The sequence below is a fragment of the Lepidochelys kempii genome, chromosome 13, assembly GCF_965140285.1.
Source record: "Lepidochelys kempii isolate rLepKem1 chromosome 13, rLepKem1.hap1, whole genome shotgun sequence".
In the NCBI taxonomy this organism is placed as follows: domain Eukaryota; kingdom Metazoa; phylum Chordata; order Testudines; family Cheloniidae; genus Lepidochelys; species Lepidochelys kempii.
In genome coordinates, this window is record NC_136392.1 from 4,027,346 (window position 1) to 4,044,545 (window position 17,200).

At 46.8% G+C, this 17,200-nt stretch overlaps 1 protein-coding gene across 1 annotated transcript in view; it reads right to left on the reverse strand.

Annotated features, from left to right (window-relative positions):
* Positions 1 to 324: 324 nt before the first annotated feature.
* The window catches only part of STMN3 (stathmin 3), a 42,664-nt gene continuing 25,788 nt past the window's right edge, over positions 325 to 17,200 (reverse strand). Inside the window, exons 3-6 of the mRNA XM_073308885.2 lie at positions 10,701 to 10,796; positions 9,402 to 9,577; positions 8,108 to 8,299; positions 325 to 7,084 (exon numbers count right to left, since the gene is read on the reverse strand). Coding sequence (XP_073164986.1) covers positions 7,025 to 7,084; positions 8,108 to 8,299; positions 9,402 to 9,577; positions 10,701 to 10,796 — 524 coding nt within the window. The 3' untranslated portion in view covers positions 325 to 7,024. The remainder of the gene's footprint in view (positions 7,085 to 8,107; positions 8,300 to 9,401; positions 9,578 to 10,700; positions 10,797 to 17,200) is intronic.

The window sequence follows — 17,200 nt, forward strand, 5'->3', positions numbered from 1 at the left end:
GACTGCTGAGTTTTTGATCCTTCTCTCCTCATGAAAGGGCTTTGAACTCTTCACTTCCCCTAGGATTAGGTAAAATAATGGTGTTATCTGCATTGAAGTGTTTAATTAGTTAGTTTTTCTCCTGGAGAATGTAGTTAAATTACAGATCTGTGAGCTGTCTTTAAGGATGGGCAATAATTACTATTTAGTTTAACAAAAACCTAGATTCCATACTCTATCTTTGAGCCAGTTTTATATTCTGCTGAGTTATTATTTTCCCAACAAGAACGGAAGCCGTGGAAGATTAAAATAAATTGGGTGTATTAAGAGAAATGGAGGCATGTGGTTTCATACCAAGTTTATTTCTTTTTATTTTTCATAATCACTTCTTTTGCACAACAACAACCTCAAGTTGACAATTAAATGCACGTGGTAGACCTAAAGGAACCAGACAAGGCTCCATTACAGTGATGGAAAGTCTGTTCATAACACCATTTACAGTATCTTATTGAGCTATTTGGGAAGAGCAAAGATAGCACGCACTGGGTCATGAGGAGTGAATCCTGCACAAGGCCAATGATATTCAAATCCAAATTGGCTCCAGAGAGAACACGGGGGCAGCCCTGGGGAACTGAATGGGCCCATTGTTTAATTTTTGTCTTTGCAGGGAGGTGGCTGATGGCCTAATAGTCATAATACTCAGCACTTGCAGAGTGCTTTCCATCTTCAAAGTGCTGTGCAGACATTAACTTGTTAATCCTCTCAACACCCCTGTGAGGTAGGGAAGTATTATTACCCCGTGTTACAGATGAGGGAACTGAGAGACACAGAGAAGTGGAGGGTACCTCTATGCCGCAAGAAAATCTGCGGCAGCAAGCCTCAGCACCCGGGATCAACTGATGTGGGCTTATGGGGCTCGTGTTATGGGGCTAAAAGTAGCGCTGCAGACATGCCTGCTTGGGCAGGGCTCAGGCTCTGAAACCCGGCGTGGGCGGGGTTCAGACTGAGCAGAAATGTCTGCTTTATTTTTAGCCCTGTAGTGCCAGCCCAAGTCAGTTGATCCGAGCTCTGAGACTCTGGGGCTGCAGGCTTTTTTTTTTTTTCTCTCTTTCAGGGTAGACTTACCCCAAATGACTTGCCCAAGTCAGGCATTCCTGGCTGCACTTCCTGTGTTCAGATAACATCCCTCCAGCTTCCAGTGAAGTTGGTTATCCCCTCAGCCCCGAGTAGGCTCTGGGTTATAGAAACCTAAATGCTGGTTTGTGCCCCTCATCTACATTACTTAGGCACCTGTACAGAGATGGAGTTTATTGGTCCTAATATGTCATGTCATCCCTAGCATGGTTTGCAGTAAGTCTCTATAGCACCATAAACAGCCATTCCCTGACTCTTGTTTCAAGTTTGATGTGGTGATAGGTGGGCATATGCATATAGAGTGTATACACATGTGCATGTCTGTGCATGCTCACTGTATGTGAATACACGGCCGTCACCACTGCAAGTGCGCAAAGCTAGTAATTCTGCTTAATGGAATGAAGCCAGTTACGTGAGACAACAAAGTTAAACAGAACCAGGGGCAGGGAGTCTCACTGGTCCTGGCAAGGGAAAAAACCTGAAATTTACACTTTACTGGAGCAGTGTCACAGCTCTGATCCCCTACTGGAACATGCACACAATTGTCTGTGAATTGCCAGTGGCACTAAAAGGCTAGCATCTGGGGTAACTCCCACACTCTGACTGCGGCAAGGTTTATTTGAGAACACAACAAAAAATGGAGTGAGAACTTCCAAAATAGACATGAACGAGGAGCACTCTGTTGTCACTTTATGGGCCGTACAGCCTTGAGAGAATCCCTTAAAACCAAATCTGAATACTTCCTCTAAATAAAGCAAACGGAAAGTCTAATATTTGGAACATGAGCCAGATTGTTCTAGTTCTTACCCAAGAATTGCTAATCACCAAGATGCTTGTGACACCTGGGAAATAATTTATCTTCAGGTTCATCTTCCTTTTTCTCTACAGGGTAGGAGTCTTTAATTTGCCCAAGAGAACAGGGAGGGAGCTAGGAATTTGAAATGTGTATACACACTGGTGGTCTTTTGCTACCACAGTTCTTTCTGTTACACCTGGAGTATACATTAGACTAAATTCTCTGCTGGTGTAAATACTGACTTCATTGAAGTTACACCAAAAGAGAGCGTGGCCCAAAGTAGATACGCTGTTACGCAAGTAGATATGCTCTTAGATGCAGCCACTAACAGCAAGTCTAGTTAGAAATTCCCATCAATGAGTGTCTAAGGGTATGGCTGCACTGCAATAAAACATGTGCAGTTGGCCTGTGTTAGCTGACTTTTCCTCTTGGCTCAGGGGCTACAAAACTACACTGTAGACATTCAGGCTTGAACTGAAACATGGGCTCTGGGACCCGGCAAGAAGGGAAGGTCCCAGAGCCTGGGCTCCAGCCCAAGGCCGAATGTCTACACTGAAATTTTATAGCCTTACAGCCTGAGCCCCATGAGCGCAAGTCAGGTGATGTAGGATAGCCATGGGTATTTTATTGCCAAGTAGATATACCCTAAAAGGCCACAGAAGGAGCTCAAGCCCTGTCATAAGAAATGGTGCCACAGGAATTTGTAAATTGCATGCCACGGAAAATACCTGAAGATGGCAACATGAGGGAATGGCTGAAGAGCCACAAGAAAAATGAAGTGTGATGGAAATATAAGGGAGTTAATGGGGTGGGGGCGGGGTAAGAAACCCCTCTTCAGGCACAAACTGCTTGTTAGCAATTCTGGGACGTCAACAGGAATGAAATAATTGTGAGCTGATGTGGATTTGTGAACTGAAGATCAAAGCGATGTATGATGCTGTCAGGCACAGCGTTAGTTCAGGCATGTATCTTGCATCTGTCATTAACCTCTCTGCTGCAGTCTGGACTGTGCAAACGTTTCATCAGCAGTGTTAGTGGGATGTCCCTCCAAGCAACAGGAATTGCATTCCCAGAGGCACACAGCCACAGAAACCAAACACGTTGCCTTGATACAGCCAGTGGCACTGGACAAACTCATTTCCCTGACATTCAGTTGCACGGGGCAGACACAGCACCATGTTATACCTGATTCACCTGGGCACACCATACAAGCATTTTTCCCTGACATGACATATCCCATCAGATGTAACAAACCTTTCCCTGACATTACTGATGCAAACCTCTACCTGACATGCCCCTGTTTCTCTCCCTGATGCATCAGTTTATCCTGCACAAATGCATTTTCCTGCCATGTCCACTGTACCTCACAGCACTGAAGGTGTAAAGGTGAAGAAAATGAGGTTCCCAGCTCTCCCGTCTGCACAAGCGCTATATCCTAGGCCCCTCTCTGCCCAGATCTTGTGTGAATCACCAATTTGAGTATTTGTCAGGCAAGCTATTGCAAGAATAAGTCTTCACCTGAGATCAAAATTGGCCTGTAACTGTGTGGAGGCGATCTTGAACTGGGAGCTTCACCATGAAAGTCTGAGATGGAAGATACAAGCAGAGGCAAAAATTGAGACCTGGTGACTGTACAGGATAAGGGAAGGAAGGCCCCCAACAAAGACCAGTCTGCAGCTACCCACTTTCTTCTGCATCATACATAGAACCATCCATTTCTTCAGTCTTGTTCCCTGGTTACAGGAAATAGACTGGACTACCTCCGCAGAGGCAGAGTTGAATTAATACTAAATTGGACCCGGCTCCATTACATTTTAGGGTTGTGTTTGAAACATCACGTCCCACCCATTAGATTTTTTCTCCTGATCCTCCTTCTGCCCCACTCCTGGAATGAATTCTCCCAGTTCCCACCCACCCTGCCTGAAGGACTCTTTGGTCTGCCTCCTACTCCTGACTCCCTGATTTACCTTCCACCTGAAGCAGCCCAGACACTCAGCAGGCAGCAAACAGCTATGCACTGTGCTGCCACTTGGCTCTCGATGTACTGCTCTCTCTGGGCCTAGATCCCACAGCCCCAGGCATCCTGCCCTCACCTGGCCCTGCCTCCAAATTCTTTTGAGCCCAGTGGGTAATCAAAGTGGAAATGGTTGTTTCTCATTGGTTTTAATCTCGTGCTCATGACTACAACATTTCTGATAATAATAATCATCGTCATAGTACTAAAAACAGTATTTACAACAAGCTTCAGGTCAGAATTACACACCAAGCAAACACTCAGCACTACAGAGAGTAGGACAGGGTTAATATCTTGCAGACATCTTCTCAGCTCCCACCGGTGTGAGACACGGACATTTGACAGTTTCAACCATTTCTTACACACAAACATTTTATTTATTCATTAACTTTAAAATTTATTGTCACTATAAGGATGAGATGATTCTGGCGATGATTCCGCAGTGTACACAGATGCTTATCTAAGACAACTGCTACTTACAAACTGATCATTAGCTACTGTTAAGAAATTCAACCCTCAGTTTCCTTTCCTTTTCCCTACCCTGCCCCTAACATGCTTCCTGTCCCTTGACACTGCTGGGGCCAAACAACAGTCCTGGCCTTTCTCTGACCCTGGCAGAGAGGTTTGTGGCTAAGCTAGTCCTTCCCTTTGGAGCAGAGCTTTTCCCTAATATCCATAAACATGTTGTGGCCATAGAGGGATCTTCTCTATTTAAAAGGAGAATTTATTCTCTGGTAGATTAGGGAGAGGCTAGCGGCCTTGTTTCCAGCAGCTGCTGTCACTTCTTTACCACACTATTTGGCTTTTGTAACCAATTGCTACCCATCTGGTTTGGGGCATGGCAGATTCCTTACACTCTGCCAGCTCGTTGTAGATGGAAAACCTGCAGCTTCAGAACTGAGTCAGCAAATATTTGTTGGGGAAGGGGGGCGCAAGGGGAACTTTACACCAAATATGAAATCCCTATCTGCTTTGGCATCTTGACACCACCTGGTGCCTTTGTGCTAGATGACATTCCAGCCCTGCTTATCCCAACCCTGGTTTGTGACACCCCTCAGCGCCTGCCTGCACAACTGCCAGGAGCCATTCTATGTACAGTAAAAGGAAGCAGTATATACATGTCTGTGGCACCCACTGGGCCAAGAGCATATAGTTGTTTGGACAAGTTATTCTCCTTGGTGACATTGCCTCCACAGAGCCGCACTGGAGGAGTAGTGTGCCTCACCGAAAGAGTGGCTTTTTGAAGGTAATGTGTGCAAAGGGCACCAGTTACTAGAAAGTAACCTCCTGTTCCCCTTGATGGCCTGTTAGTTCATCCTGGGTTCCGAAACAGACTCCATTATGGCCATTGGGAGAGGGGAAGTTTGTGACACAGTGAGGATGAATTTCAGTCCATGATTCCTTCCCGTATTTGTGCCTATATTCCTGTTCCCTTTCCTTGGAAACACTGCACTGGTCTGGAAGAAAGGTACCAGTACACTGCAAAAGTTGGAAGGTGGGAGGAAAGAATCTTTGCTGCTCTATGTTCCAAAAGGAAAAAGAGCTGCCATGTTCTCCCCCACAATATCCTCCCACAAGGAAATGCTCTTGTGCAAGCCGAATCCTGCACAAACACCCTATAACAAGTCTTCACTGAGTTTAAGATGGTGCCTTCTTGCACTTTAGCCACAGACATAAAAAGGCCAGTTGATGAATCAATCAAGTCAAATTCAGATCTGGCGTTAAGCGTCTGCCACTCTATTGACCTCAGTGATGGAATGGCAGACCCCTTACAGTTGGCTCATCATCTGCTTTTACAGCAGCCACCTCTGTAAACAGTGACCTTACATTTCTACCGCCATGACTACACCAGAAGCAGGTACACAAACATCTCCTAACCCCTTCTGTCTTCTCCCTGGCAGCGTGTCCCCCCCCCCCCCCACACCTGTCTTTTCCAAAGCTGCCATTCTGGAAATACCATTGAAGAGATCAGGGTGTCCTTTGCTACACCGAAGAGCCAGAGCTCTCTGGTTCATTCTATGATCTTTGGTCCAAATGTCTCTCCTGTAATGGTATTGAAGAGTCACATCCATCTTTGGGAAGAGGGAACAGTAATTCTCCCAAATTAGAGTTTTTCTAAAGGCTGGTGGGCTGATTCACAATCACATACCCTTTCTAGTTTGTTTATTTACTTACTGAAGTGAAATGTTATTGTTTGTGAAATTGATTGACAGTCCTGGAAATCGAGCCACCCCAATTATCCATAGAATCGGGTTCAACACAGGCAGTAACTGTGCAGGCTTCCCTGACACTGCTTAGCCAGCATGCCCCAGTCTTGCCTCTACAACTGAGAGGGTAGTTCAGTCTACAGGCTTATTCAGCCCATGGCCGACTAGGCTATCCACTAATGCCTGTGGTGATGATATTTTTTGTGATATGGGCACCTGTCCACTAGGCTCTGAGACCCCCAGCTAATTTCACATGGGCTACCAAAGCACTATCAGAAAGTAACGACTAAGTCACTACCTACCTGGGCTGGCTTCAAACCAGTGACCCAAGGTGAAAGGTTCTGCATGACATAACCAATTCCTTGAGCCATCTGGTCTCCTTCTCCATCTGCTGGGAAACAATGGATCCATTAACCACTCCCTCACAAGGAAGAAATCCTCACTATTTACTGCCCATTGTCTTGACACTGATATCTGGCTCAGAGCAAACACCAAGAGTAGTATAAGCTCTGGATAGGAAATCCATATCTCCATGACACTGCTGGTTGAATTTATTAATATCTGAATTCTTTACATCTGTTTAAGAAAGATTTTTAAAAAAGAACAAAATCCCAAAGAGAAGCTGATTGATTGGTTATTGACTGATTCTATACTTCATATGAACTAGCTGCTAGTATGCTTAGAGGTACCCCATGGCCTGTGATCCCCCACAAGTACTGAACAGTTAAGGATGGAGAGAGAGAAGCGTGTAGCTGAGGAACGAACACCAGAGGGTGGGGGGAAATGGGGAACCGAATGTTGCATCTAGACAAACAAAATAAAATGGGTTGGGTGGGTTGGTTGGTGGGTTGGTTGGTTGTCAGGAACCAGGTGCTAGATGTGTAGAAAAGCCCTTTATCCAGAGATCTCCTCCCGCTGTTCCTTGTTCCTGCGAACCTCAGCTGCATGCAGTTCCTGCAAAGACATGGAAAGGGTTACAGCGTCTGCAGGCTGCACAGGGCAAACCCAAGGCTGTTTCCCATCTCCTCTCAGTTTAATCTGCAACTGAACAGTTTCTGGTTTTGTGCATGCATCTCCTCATCCTCAGGAGCCTGGCACCATCAAACACATACACTCAAACACTGTCAGAGTTGGTGTAATTCCACTGAAGCCACTAGACTTACACCTAGGGAATTTTAGCCCCCTCCTATGCAGAGCTCAGAAGACCAGGCATATCACATGAATGTTCTGTGAATGGGTCTTCAGTACCAGTGTTCAGAGCCTGCTGCAGCTGGCTCACAGAAGGAGCCCCACACAAATGATGTCCTGCCCCACACTGAGACCGGAAGCGGTTGTAGCCTCTGGCCCCAGAGATGAGCAGTTATCAAATCGCAGTGCAGCAGAGGAGACCTGAGGTCAGTGCTGCCTTTGGGCTCCCAAGCAAGGGCCAGCAGAAGATAAAGTAACGTTCTCTGCCATTAGACCGGAGGAGGGGGAGCCTGAGCCTGCTACACTGCTCTCAGGTGCACGTCTCCTCCATCTCATGGTATCCTGAGCTACTGCTGAAGAACTCTGTTTAGTACCTGTTCTGATGGAGGAGAGGTCAGATGTGGTAAGAAAGTGCCCAAAACTCAGTGCTCACTTTCACACAGCCAAGTATAGAGTCCCACCCCCCTCCAAAAACGTATGAGGCAGAGAGAGAGAGAAGGAAGAAAACTGGGGAGCAGGGCTCCAGAGGGAAGGGGTGAGCAGAGCACATTCAACACCTTGGGGAGGGAGAGTTACACAAGGTAGCCTAGGAAAATGGTGGTGCAGGAGATATAGATTGTATACAGAGCTCTGCTCTCATGGTGAACATCCCAGCTGTGTCTGAGGTCAGCAGGCCAAGCTACAGATGCTAGGCAAAGGCTTTGGTACCAGTAGCCACTATAATATAGGCAGGTGTCCTGGCCCTGCCCATTCTCTAGGTGTGCTGGGACAAGGGAATCTAGCACTTGCCTTCTCACGCAGTCGCTCCCTCAAGGCAGCTAGGTGAGCTTCACGGATCTCCTTGCTCAGCTCCATCTTGTAGTTGAGCTTCTCCTCAGCCAGCCGGCTGAAGTTATTGTTCTCCTCCAGGGCCTTGTGCAGCACCTCCCGCTCGTGCTCCCGCTTCTCCGCCAGCTGCTTCAGCACTTGGGCCTCCTGGGTCTGTGGGAAGCCAATAGTGTATGTGAAAGGAATTCTTCATGTCCCTTGTCTCAGAGATGCTTCCCTGATCTGATCTGCAATGTCTCCCTGGAGGTGCCACAACCACCTCCTTTGGGTGTCTGTCCAAAACCTAGCAACTCTGTTATAGGATTTGCACTCAATATTTACTCTAAACTGATCTGCCCCTCTTAAGGCTTTGACCATTGCTTCTTGTCCAACCATCTTGCATTCATGTGGCTACCCCCCTCCATCCATTAGATGATATTTAGATATTGCGACCATGTTCTCCGCACCCCACAAATCCTTTCTAGATCACATGCGACAAATTTTCAAACCTCTACATTTGCACCTGCATTTCAGGCAGGTAGATGTTAAACATCCCAAATTCTGTCTTTGCTGTGTGAGCAATACTGTTGGTGCAATTTGCAAGCTATGTAGAGACTCCTCTGGACATCTGTCCCTATATATTAAACTGCCTCTTCTCCTGCTCTTACCCACAAGTTTCTGTAGTGTCGTGGTTTGCCTCTTTTTATAGTTTCTCTAATTTTCCAATATTTTTCTCTATTAAGACTTTAAATTATGGTCATAAATGAAGTGCAAAAAGAGCATTGCCAGCTGTTAAAAAAGCAATGACATGGTGCAAAAGGCACTGATTCTAAGCTTTACTGGATGTGTGGCTTATATTTATATCTCCTATAGAGATAGCTAGTGATAGAGATTTTCATTCTGCAGCATCGGGTCACACATATAATTCTCTATGAAAATCTAAACCAGAGGACCACAGGATTCCATAGATCCACAGATTTTAAGGCCAGAAGGGACCAATGTGATCATCTGTTCTAACCTCCTGCATAACACAGGCCAGAGAATTTCATCCAGTGATTCCTACATCAAACCTAACAACTGGGGGTTGAACAAGAGTGTAACACACAGCACTATTACCAATCACAAGATGTGGCTCCTAAGTAAAATCAACGGTGTTGTTCACCCCCAGCACTGTATCTGTTTTTCTGTCCCCAATTATGAGTTGCGGTCACTTGGAGGGCTTGGTTAAAACATGATTGGTCATATAAGTTAGCATTTCCCTAGAATATCCTGCTACCTTCCTCCTCTCCTCTGCAGCCTCCAGCCTCTTCTGCAGCTCCTCCAGGGACAGGTCCTTCTTCTTAGGGGGAGAAGAGAGGACTGGACTCTCCGGGGACAAGTCCGAAGGGGACTTCAGGATCACTTCAAAGCTCTGGCCAGATGCCCTTTTGTCCAGCTGCTTCACCTCCATGTCTATGACAGAAGAACAGAAGCACTTGATGGATTATAGGACACTTATGAAAGAGCTAATTTGATAAAGGCACCTTGCAGAAGCTGCTAAGTCAAGCCCTGAAGCTATGATCACCAAGTGAGACCTGGTTGTGATGAGATGCTTCTAAATGGGGTGTACTGTCACTTGAGTCTCTGCTGGAGAGTTTCAGAGAGGTGAGAATTTGAAGTCAATCATTAATTGCTGGTAAAAGGGACAATGACACTGTACAACCTAGAAGTAGGAGCATCATTGTCACATGTTATGGTGCAGACCAACAGTAGGCAGTGGTGGTCAGTAAGTAAAGGGGATTCGGGGATCCAGCTGAACCTGCAGGGGAATTTTGGGAGGCAGAATGGAATTACCCATGTTGGAATTTGGCCAGGACACCGGAATTAACTTCCCTGCTCTTATGAAAAGGACCACGAGGCCTTTGGTGACCACAGGAGGTCAATACATTCTATCTGAAAGATCCAGCAGCAGGATCTTTCTCTCTGCCCATTCAGGGGCTTTTCACAGGAATTGCATACAGAATTGTGTTGTGTAGCCAATGCAATTAATCTTACAGCCACAGAATAAGTACAGCATAGCTGATGGCAGCCACAGAAAGGCCATACTGCTGATAACATCAAGACTCATATCTCAGGATATGTAATGGTGCTGTTTAGTAACAGTCCTACTGTTTCTCGGTGTGTAAATATGGGTCACAGGTTAATAAACTATTCTAAGGAAAAAGAAAAAGGAGGACTTGTGGCACCTTAGAGACTAACCAATTTATTTGAGCATAAGCTTTCATGAGCTACAGCTCACTTTATCGGATGTAGCTCACGAAAGCTTACGCTCAATTAAATTTGTTAGTCTTTAAGGTGCCACAAGTCCTCCTTTTCTTTTTGCGGATACAGACTAACATGGCTGCTACTCTGAAACCTATTCTAAGGAACTGGACTAAAATACCATGCTCCAGTAATACAGAAAACTTGGATCAGGACATGAAAACGGTCTCTCTCCCTAGTCAGGAACCCAGCCTAATGTACTGAAGTCCTCCAAGATTTACAGAAGCTGCCTGCAGATTGGATCTACAAGAGATTCTGTGCGTATGTCATTTACCTCCATACTGGTAGATGGTATTGGGGTGCGGCTGAGTGTGGAAACAGGAGCAGATCAGTGAGAGCAAGGACAGCTCCTTCATTTTCTCCTTGTAGGCTGAAAAGAAACAAACAGCAATGAGTGGAGAGGTCTACTGGCAGTCTCATGTCTTTCTCAGGGGGAAGGAAGCAGAGGGATACACAGAGACTCATTTGTCACTATTGGACTCTCTGAAGGCCTTTCCAAATAGTCAGATACTGAGATACTGTATCGGTGATTCCCACATCCACTGCGGTACAGTAAGCTACACAGTGAGATGCCTTAAATGTGTTTTACCATCTTTGCAGCTCTGAATCACCCAGGAGGAATCTTCCCCCCAGTTGCAAGAAAGGCAGGTTGGGAGCTGGTGAATTTCAGCACTTATAAATAACTACACAGTGAAGGCTGCCCAGATACCTCCCCTAAACAGTTCCAAACTCAGTAATTAAGAATGACATTTAAAAAGCAAACCCTGCAGCCTGTGGAGAGGATCCCCTCCATTTTATGATCCTGCATTTCTGATGTCAATCAGTAATTTACAATGAAAAGAAGAGATAAGGCCAGGTTTGTTGGGAACCAAGGTAAATTTGGGGGAAGGAGGGATAGCTCAGTGGTTTGAGCGTTGGCCTGCTAAACCCAGAGTTGTGAGCTCAGTCCTTGATGGGGCCCATTTAGGGATCTGGGGCAAAAACTGGGGATTGGTCCTGCTTTGAGCAGGGGGTTGCACTAGATGACCTCCTGAGGTCTCCTCCAACCCTGATATTCAATGAAGCACTACTGACAACTGGACCAATGATGCATGTAAATGGCTTTTAACTGTAGCTTGCAGGGTGAATGAAACTGACCACAAACCTGGCTCTCGCTGTGTCCTGAAGCCACAGCCCAAGGACAGAGCTCTGGGCTCAGGGCGACAGAGACTGAGTGATGCTAAGGGTTGCCTGGATGGTAATTTGATGATGTAAAGGGGGTTGCTATGAGTTAACTGGGTAACATTGAGGACGAAACTCACCACACCAAGGGGTGCTACTGTGCCTCTGACCTTCTAGCTGGGATAAGCAGGATTGTCAATGACCCTAAGTTTTGCAAGATAAGAATTGTCCACTGAACCCCCATCCTGCCACTCTGCATCTTTGTGGCAGGTCTACCTGTCACATGGGTCAGGACAGTCCCAGGAAAAGGACTCCTGCTGGAGGCACTGACTCACAAAAAAAAGAATGCCGATTCAGCACACTGTGAAGCCAAGAGCCCGGGAGGGTGGCAGGCCCACAGTGGAGATCCCTGCACCTCTGACTTTCCAGTGCAGCAGCATCTCTAGTGCAGATCTTTATCTCAGCACTAGATTAGAGAGAATTTAAATGGATCTGGTCATTGTCCTAGGACCTCCCCTCCGCCCTTTTCAGGGAAGGTTGCTTCTGGTCTGCAATGATGGTAAAACCTGCCTGTTTCTCCCTCCTCCCAACTGTCTGTGAACGAGACTGGGATACACAATCCCTTCTGGCTCAGCCCCAGGGCTGCTGCTAGCGTGGGCTTCGCTTGCCATTGTTGCGACAGCAGGTTGCAGCTGCAGCAGTCCTCGGTGGCACTGAGCACACTAAGCTGCTGCCCTAATCAGAACAAAACAGGCCCAGTCTGCAGAGTCTACTTTCCCAGCATAGCAGGCACCCATGTTCTCTGAGGTTAACCCATTCCTCCCCTGTACACAGAGGCGCTCTTGGAATGAACCAAACTACTCAACACTTCTACGTGCCCTTTCCCTCAGTAGGAGTTAATTAACCTTCACTGCACCATGGCCAGATGAGGAAGTATTGTCTCCATTTTACAGCTGGGGAAACTGCTATATTTCAGTTGCCAAAGTTTTGACAGCAAGTCAGTGGCACAGTTAAGGATAGGACCTAGGAATCTTGACTCATAGCCCCTCCCGTGCCCCCTAGACTCCGCTGCTAGTGGTCAAATCATCAGGGGCGTAGTGGGAAGAACACATAGACTGATGGAGACAAAGAACACATGAGTTGTTGGGAGCCAAAATGTCACAGCTGTCTGGGGTTCGATTTTATTAACAAAAAGGAGAATTATACAAACCCCAGCCCAAAGCTTCTCCCCAGGAGTGGCTGTTCCTAGGGTCCTGCCATCAGGACCAGCGTGCCCCAGCCTCTGGTCTCCCCCGCAGTGGGCTACTCCCACCTTGCTTGTATGCAGGATACAAAGGAGCCACAATGACCTCAGTGAGTCAGCTGTGATGAACCAGCCGCTCTCTGCAGGGCTAACAGTAGAATGCCACTGCTGACCTACACTTCAGGCCTCCTCAAAGTACCAAGTGCGAGGGCATCTCCTACAGAAATGCTCATTCCCGTCATAGTCTGCTATGTAACCTTTAGGCTAGGAAGAGGAAGAGGCTCATGGAAGAGGCTCATTAGAGATTTGCCCAGAAGAGATTTTAGAGGAGCTGCAAAGCTAAGGCACTCATTTTCCAACACTGTCATGCTGTTTACCATGTCCCCTCCTGGACACCTCACTTCCCAGCCTCCCAACTTGATCCCTCATCTTCCCCCTGGCAACAAGCATTTGGAAAGGTGACAGTAGGAAGGACATAAGAGAAACATACTCTCATCTCAGTGCCATGTGATTCTTTTGTACTTGTGTTGTTTACCTCCTTTCCCTGGCTGCAGGACTTCATATTTATCAGCAGCAACTCTGCCTTTGCTACGCCACAGCCCCCACTGCTCAAATTTCTCCTGGTCACTTTACAACCCCTTCCAGTTCTAATACCAAACACGAGGCTGATTGTGTTTAAATTTACACCAGAAAAGACCAACTTGCTGCAGCAATGCAAGGTGCAAAGAGGGGCAGGTGGTTGTTGTTTTAATTTAGCTAATCAAAAAAGCTTTTGGAAATCCTATGAGAGCCCTGTGCTGGGCTAGAGCCAGCAGCAAGCATCACTGCTTGGCGACTGATGGATGCTTCACCATTATGACCAAGGCAGCTTTGTGAACCGCCCAAGAGCTCAGAACCACTGAGCTGAGGAGCTGTTCTATTTCCTACCAGGTGTGCAACTGTAACCGCACATGGCTAGCAGGTGACACCAGGAGAAAGACAGTATGTGCCTGAAAGAAAAAATATATATAGCAAGTAAGTTCTTATTTCAATCTTCCCTTTCCTGCAAAGGAAGCTTGTTCTTTCAAGGTACACCTTGTCATTTTGGTCAATCTGGGCTCTCTGTAGCTGGGGAAAGCAGAGGATTTGGACCTGTCTCCATGGACATTTTGGATTTTCTGTCCCCTGAAGATGCAGGCCTAGTGTCTTGGTGAGGAATGATTCTTGTTGCTCTAATGCACAGGTTTAGCATGTTCCTCCCGAAACTAGGCCTAGGAAGAAGTTTTCCCATGAGCATTTTAGCAGGGATCTTTTCCTCCTTTTTCTGGCAGATTGAGCAAGGATCTTCCAGGAGGATCAAGTGTGTCAGTCTCTTATGATTGCAGGGGGTCCAGCACTGCTAAATCTTTGGCCTTTCCCATCTCTTCCTTTTGGAGAAAGCCCACCTCACCCTTTTTGGCAGACGGAGCAAGGATTTTACATGGGGATTAGGAAAGGTGGGTCCGTTTCTTGTGATTTCAAGGGTCTGGCCAGGACACTGAGACCTGTGGACTTTTGCTGGCAGATGCTACGGTGTAATTTGGGCATACGTGTTGAGTATTTTGTTATAAGTAGGTTTCAAACCATTCCAGGGCATACTGTTTCAGCAGCCATTCAGTGTCACAGTATTGCCATGGTGTGGCTGTTATACCTTAGTGCTGCCAATGAACCCAAAAGGAGCACCCACTGGGCTATGGTAAAAGAACTTATCACTGTAACAGAAACAAACCAGACCATGAGGCCTTTACTTTGACATCTACCTCGGGAGCTCCGTGTGATAGAGAGGAATTAAACAGAGAGCCCTGGTGCATGGCACACTGATTCCACTGGCTGGTAACTCTCATTTTCTTGTGTTAGGTTATCTGAGCTTTACTCTGTCTCCACAGAGTCAGTTTCCTGGTCTCCCTTCAGACTCTTGCAAGATACAGCTTCTTCCTTTCAGCAGTTCTGACCCAGTGTTCACCAGCTGCACCCATTCCATTTGGAGCTTTCCTTCCCTACTCCCTTCCGCAAATTGGCTCTTTCTGTCAATTACAATGAAAAGGAGCAAGAGGACAAAAGGACACTGGTTAATCGAGCTGCTGCCAGCAGCGTAATGAGCTGGGAAAGTGGTGTGTGAACATCTCCTGGCACTTGAGACTCTGCAGCTCCATCCCGGCGCCAGCTACCAGAGGCAATTAACAGAATCCAGACACACAGGTTGAGGGAGGGGAGCAGGAGGCTTTTAGCTTCGGAGGGCTCAGCAAGTGTGTGTATGGGGGGCGGAGGGGGGGGGGAGCCACAAGGGAAAAAATCCGAGGAGCTATGACCTGTGGTTTGTCTCTTGCTACAAAACAAAGCACAGGTCAAGCTCTTCTGCTAGAATAATATCTTGCAACAAAGCAGTATGGTGAAAACAATGGGATTATAAAGGGGAAGTGGTGAAAATCCCTCTGTTCTTAGAGGCATTTTCTCCTTGCTATATGGGTGCCAAATCAATATGCTCTAAGGCCATATCTATACTATGAGCCAGGGGGGGTGATTCCCAGCTCGCATACGCATAGTTGTACTAGCCTGATGAGGACTAGCACCTGTATAAATCGTAGTATAGCTGTGTAGCATGGGCATTGGCAGGTTAGGTGTGCTGAGCAGAAACCCGCCTGAACCCATGGGTTTGTACTCAGCATGGCTAAGCCATGCCGCTGCTTCCCAGGCTACCGTGGCTACCCTACTCTGTATACTTGCAGTAGGTCTCATCGAGCTGCCCCGAGTCCGTGTATGCGGGCTGCGAATCACACCCCAGCATAGACGTAGCCTTGTTTAGTTACTCCAATCTGCCTGCTGGAGGAGGCGAAAGAGCGTAGTGGGATAGATGTGACTGGAAAGTGGAGCTGTCCGTTCAGCACCACCCACCAGCTATGGCTGGCCACCCTCTGAATGAGACAGGAACTGGAATGAATGCACTAGCTCAACTGGTTCCCTACACCCACAGCTTTTAACTGAACCCTAAAAAGGGGCAAACTTGGACAGGTTCAGCCCAGTAGGGCAGGATCTGGGACTGTCTCTGGAACCAGTAGGTGGGTCAGAAATAATCACTTGTGATCTAAAGGGGATGTTCAAAGTCCACTATATGGCTTACAGGCTGTCAGAGCAATACTCTACTCCTCTCTACAACCTTCTACCCAAGGCTCTCAAAGCCCTTTACAAACAGTAACTGAGCCTCACTTTGGAGTTGCGCAGGACTATCCCCATTCTACAGAAGTTTGAAACGCAGACATAGAAACAGTAAGTGACTTGTCCAAAGTCACACAAAGGTAGGAATAGAACAACAGAAGAGTCCTGACTCCCAGTTCTCTTCTCTAACCACTAGGTCACACTCCCATCCCAGAGCCACAAATAGAATGAAGGAGTCCTGATTTCCAGCCCCCATGTTCTAACCAGCAGAGCACACACAACACTTCATCTCTTGATGAGGAGATGAATGCATGGGGATCCAACAAACCTTTAACTCTCATGGCCTTGTGTTTGGTTATCTGAGCTTTACTCTGTCTCCACAAAGCCAATTTCCTGGTGTCCCCTCAGACTCTTGCACAATACAGTCTCTCCCTTTCAGCAGCAGTACCCATTCCATTTGGAGTTTCCTTCCCTGCTCTCCCTTCCACAAACTGGCCAACCCTGGCCTCCCAACTATTAGTCCCAGAGGCTGGAACAATTGCTTTCAGAGAATTCTGACAGCCCGGAGGTGAAAAGACCTCAGGTGGGTAAGGGTACCACATGCTGACTGCTCGTTAACAGGGCAGAGAGAAAGGGGAGCTTAAGGCAACATAAGTAAGCCACATCCAAATGAGACTGACTAATGATTCCAATGATCTTTGGAATCGAGAATGGCCTTAGTGTAAAGTCCTGGACTGCTAGGAGTGGGGTAGCCCAGACCCCCCTCCTTGCCATGTGGCACATTGTAGAGGCAGCAGAAAGTCTAAGGAAAGTGCAGGAGGCCCAGAGCAGTGACTCACACAGGCTATCCTTCCCCAGATTTTCAATGGGATTAGAAACACCTGAAGTTTAAAATTGGGTTCTTGTTTAAATTCCATTTTAAGGAGCCCAGATTCTCAGTCAAGTGAATATTCCCTTATGGAACCTTTAAACTGATATAATTGCATCCACACTACAGGGAGTTGTACTTTTATTCCTCTAAGAATAAAGAATACATGTCCATAAAGGCAAGGCCAAGGTCTCCCAAAGCAGGAATATTTCTAATTCATATCTGTTCAGAAAGAACCTGTTTACATTTCCCAGGGGACCAAAAGACCAACAATTTTAAGTGCTAGCATAATGGAGTTACTAAACCGCATATTTTGATATAGCTGTATGCA